The sequence below is a fragment of the Fragaria vesca genome, linkage group LG3, assembly GCF_000184155.1.
Source record: "Fragaria vesca subsp. vesca linkage group LG3, FraVesHawaii_1.0, whole genome shotgun sequence".
NCBI classification, from domain to species: domain Eukaryota; kingdom Viridiplantae; phylum Streptophyta; class Magnoliopsida; order Rosales; family Rosaceae; genus Fragaria; species Fragaria vesca.
The window spans coordinates 16,823,146-16,827,792 of record NC_020493.1 but is presented as its reverse complement, the minus strand read 5'-3'; the positions used below and the strand labels follow the sequence as shown (position 1 = coordinate 16,827,792).

Genomic DNA, 4,647 nt, shown 5'->3' with positions numbered 1-4,647 from the left:
GCTTCTCTAAAATGTTCGTTGGCATTGCTTTTGATCTTTACTATCAAGAAATTACAGAGACACCAGGCCAGCATGTTCTACATACAATCATGGCCTTCCATATGATAGAATCATGGAACCAAGTAATCAGCTAAACTTCTGTTCTGTGAAAGGAAGGTAAAATAAAGGAATCTCATTCTTGATATATATATGCTATGGGATTTGAGCAATTTCAACCAAAATTTTGTGCAGTGACGTTGGCTTTGAGAAGAATGGGCAGTGGTCGCTGCTTTTTATCTTGAAAACTCCCTCAGGTGGATTTTCCCTCACCAGCTTTTCTTGGACATCTGGTGAAAGTGCTCGATCATCTAATGTTTGAATGAAGAAGCGCCGGCCAGTTCCATACTTCTCAGGCGACAGAGACAGTTTCTCCATGATTGGACCCAGTGGGATTGGTCTCATGGACACCATGGCCAGAGCAACATCCTGGAATGAACTAATAGCTGTTACAAACTTATAATAACAATAAAACTACTTTAAGTAAAATAAAAATGGTACTGATTTACATAATAGTTTTATCAACTCAGTGTAGAAACCCAGGTGGATTACAAGGTCACAGAAAGCCACAACTAAGGTCGTATTTAGGTGGAGAAACCCATAATTCTAACATTCTAGAATGTCAAAATCAACTGCAGAATCTAGCATGATTCGTGACTGTACTTGAGTATCTATTATGTACTAGATGATTAAGGTAACCTCATCTACGTTAAATAATTTCAATTACTAGTAATTAATACACATGGGGACGATAAACTTTTGAGTGAAATCAATCCATGAATATGAAGTATATATTGCCTGAACATTTTGATTGTTATAAGCAAGGATCTCTATCGTCATCCCACACCTCCTCACTATAGTAATAAATCTGCCCATCTTTACAGTTATAGTTCTGTAGTTACACATGTATGTAGATATGCGTAGATACATTCTTTAGACCAACTAAAGCTGCATGACTTCTCTAGGAGGGGTATGGGAAGGTCAGTTACAGAATTCGATTATTAGGACTCAGCTTTCAAAAGTGACTAGATATATCTATGAGACAAAATAAATGTAAATCTGGAAACAGATAAGACTCGTATACATATAACACAGTAAAGAAATGCTAATGTGTTGTAAAATGTTCATATGATTTCACTTACAAGTCAAAACTGTACTATGCAAAAACTAGAGCTCATATTCTAACACAGAAAGTCATTCCTATAATACTTCTGTGGAAATATCCAATATACACGATCAAGTACCTAAGAACTATCTTATTGATCATGGACAGACCTGCTTATTTCCATCGACTGTTTTCATTATTGAGAACACAGTGCCAAACAGAATCTAAAATGTCCAGTACCACAATGTCTGTAGCACTAGTTCTTCAATTGTACAAGGAAAGAATCCTTTCCCTGTTTATTAATCAGTCTTCCAAGGGGATGGTTCTAACTCTCAAATTTTGAATCAAAGAACCTGAAGCTTCTCATTTTTCATCCCGGACTACCATATAATTGGCAACATATTTAAGCATTCTTATCTTTCAAACTCAATGGTTTTATTTTTCTTAAAAAATATGGATAGAAAATAAACAAACAACGGTTCATGAAATCTACCAAAAAGTGTCATGTTGGTACAGATGTATCATTAAAAACATAAGGACACAATAAGACTTTCATATATAAAGGGAAAAAGGAAGTTAAATATATCTGGGCAATTTGAAGGTGTGGTGGAATAATATAAATTTAAACAAGTTCACTTGCACTTACTCCCACTAACATGTTCTAATATTCCAATTATATTACTGAGATCTGAATTCCATGCAACTTTTTTTTCTATGGATATAATTTAGAATTAAGAAAAACTATAAGGAACCAAAACCAGGAATAACTTGGACAAAGTTATCTGCTTGAGTCACGACATACCTTTGCAGGAGATTGATTGAAATATAACCCTTTCATCTGTTCTTTCTCAAACATAAATCCTGTAGGAGGCTGGTCTTTACCATTTCCATGAATCATGAACTTTGATTGTTGCATAAAATCTTCCGCTGAACCAAGCTGCAATATAGATTCCCTTATCAGGACAAGAACATGGTAGTTTCAAGCGTTGAGATATTTTGTGATAAATTATACAGTCATATATCTCATTCATCTTCCTCATTTAACAATTAGTTTCATGTAAAGTGAATTCTCTTATGTCCTTAAGATCACAATTCTAGACATATACTGAATAGATTGTACCAATACATATAAAAAGACCCTTGATTTTTGTTTTAACAAAAACGTGTGCAAGCAAAAACAGGGAGAAAATGAGGACCTGCAAAGAGAACGAGTCGTGCTGATTTGAGGATGAATCCATGATAATACAAGAAGGATACAAAATGGGTTGCCTGACTAATAATTTCTGAAAAATTACTTTAACAGTCCTAGTCATTACAAAGGACACGAGCATAATATTTCTAATATTGTACAGAGGATGCGGACCACCTCTTCAGTATGTAGAGTTTTGCACTTTTCATATTCAGAAGATATAGATAATATCACACATTGTCAATAAGTAACATAGTATGATTCAATCACGGAGGTTCATAAGTCAAGATTCAGACATAAATCTTTATGATTTGGTTTTATTAACAATCTATCAACATGAATTTAGTATCCTTATTTCTTATTAGAACATGTTGAAGATTGAACCCCCTGACTATATGACTGTCCCTGAAGAAACATATGGTGTTGTTCAGAAGTGATCCAGTATAATTGCTGTAAATCCCCAAGTTTAGGATTGTTAATTGATTTTATGCCCCATCTGGACATAATAAAATATTTTACCTCTTCAGCAAATACATCAAACGGTCTCTGATCATTAGACACCATAGTGGCACAGATGAATATTGCTTTAGAAATTTTTTGCGGAAAGTGCTCCAGAGCATAAGAAACACAGGCACCACCAGTACTGTGACCAACCAAAATAACCTGCACAAGAATTACACAGAAATTAAGTTTAACCATACACTACTTGCAAATTGCAATGAGTTGAATAATACAAGCTTGTAACCTTTTCATCCTCTGGAAGGTTTTGTAGATAGTCAATCAACGGTTTTGAATACTCTGCTAAAGTAGTAACAGAGTTAGAATCTGTTAGATCAATACCAGAACCCTTGAGATCAAAGGTGGTGGGAAGCAATCCTACTTCCTCTAGCAAAGCAATTGTTTTGTACCAACACCATGCTCCAAAGCCTTCTCCATGTACTAAAATAAACTTTTTTGTTGTTATGTTGTCCAAGTTTTCAGGTACCTGAAAGGTACAACGAAGTTAGTTATCATACAAATCAATTCAAGGGAGCAAAATTAATTATCATAGTAATCAATTCAAGGGAGAATAAACACAAAACAGTAAATCACCACACTGCTGTAGTAACTGATTAAAATGATTAAAAGTGCTTGGCTGCATCAAAGTATTTGCAAGAAAAGGAAGCCGACTAGCAATCAAAAGATAGGAGAAGTAGGAAAATGTGATAGTTTAGGGAAATTTAGAGTTCAAAAAAAAAAGAAATTACGTTTTAGAAGTTTATAAAGCTAGAAGAGAAAGACTATCTGATAAAATTATAATACTCGAGAGATGTCTAACCACTAACCAATCGACATAAAATTCTGCATGGGTCTCAAGCAAAAAGGAGAGTCTTCAACACACTTTTGCTTCTAGATAAAGAAACGTAAAACTAAAGATCATAGAACTCTAATTGCAAGATGAGCAAAACAATATAAAGACCCCTACTTTTGAGACTCACTTTTTCATCCCATCAATATAAAAGCAGAATACTTTTCCAACTTCATCAACAACATTCACACAATCACATGGATTATCCAACAAATCCTACATAATTAAGCACTTTTCAGAATCAAACTTTTCATCACAGATCCCATCATCATCAAGAGTATCTTCATCAAATGAAGAAAAAGGTCACCTGCTTTGCTACTGATTCGGGAAGAGTGGTTCTCCTAGAGCTGGTGGAGCCATTAATTCTCCTAGACATGGATCCATCAAACCTCTGGGACAATTGGTGCTGATGAATAGCCATAGACAGAGCTTGCCTGTGCAAAAACTCATCTTCTGCAAGCAGCTTCCTCTGTGAACGATTCACCCTCTTACTTCTGGATCCATTTTCTTTGGTTTCCTTCTTTGACATGCAAATAAATCGGTTACCCATCACCAGAAAACGAGCTCCGAGCAAAACCCAGAAACTGATTTTGGGGAATTGGAAGAAAGTCAAGAGCTTTTCAAGGAAAATGAAGATGAACACATTGTAATAGTTAATATTTTTGAGAGAGAGAGAGAGAGAGAGAGAGAGAGAGAGAGAGAGAGAGTTGGTGAGGTTTGAGAGGTAGGGAGAAGATTGCTGAGAATAATAAATATGAATGTGAGAGATGAAAACCTGGAAGACTACAACAACTAACTCAGCCCAACTGAATTGATAGCTATTTAATGGTTTTCTTGTGTATGTTTTTTTCAGAGTTTTCAATGCTCTGTTTTAACTGTCTCTGGGAAGTGGGAAGACTAGAAAACGCAGTAGAAAGTGAGAAAGCTACTTTGATCTTTCTTTCAAGTGCGACGTGGCTTCTCTAGGTT

General features: G+C 35.3%; 1 protein-coding gene across 1 annotated transcript; it reads right to left on the bottom strand.

Moving 5' to 3' along the window:
- Positions 1-4,447, bottom strand: LOC101299845 (putative methylesterase 12, chloroplastic-like). Its single transcript, XM_004294468.1, has 5 exons — positions 3,986-4,447; positions 3,076-3,315; positions 2,850-2,993; positions 1,944-2,078; positions 1-465 (listed from the first exon to the last, which is right to left on the bottom strand). The coding sequence occupies exons 1-5, from the start codon at positions 4,226-4,228 to the stop codon at positions 193-195; spliced, it is 1,035 nt and encodes a 344-aa protein (XP_004294516.1). The 5' UTR covers positions 4,229-4,447; the 3' UTR covers positions 1-192.
- Between the last annotated feature and the right edge of the window lie 200 nt (positions 4,448-4,647).

Bases quoted from the DNA above. Each gene is read 5' to 3' on its own strand.
- LOC101299845 (XM_004294468.1), bottom strand. From the start codon at position 4,228: ATGGGTAACCGATTTATTTGCATGTCAAAGAAGGAAACCAAAGAAAAT. The intron at 3,316-3,985 runs GTGACCTTTTTC...TGTACCTTTCAG, and splicing joins CCGAATCAGTAGCAAAGCAG to GTACCTGAAAACTTGGACAA. The intron at 2,994-3,075 runs GTTACAAGCTTG...ATTCTTGTGCAG, and splicing joins ACCTTCCAGAGGATGAAAAG to GTTATTTTGGTTGGTCACAG.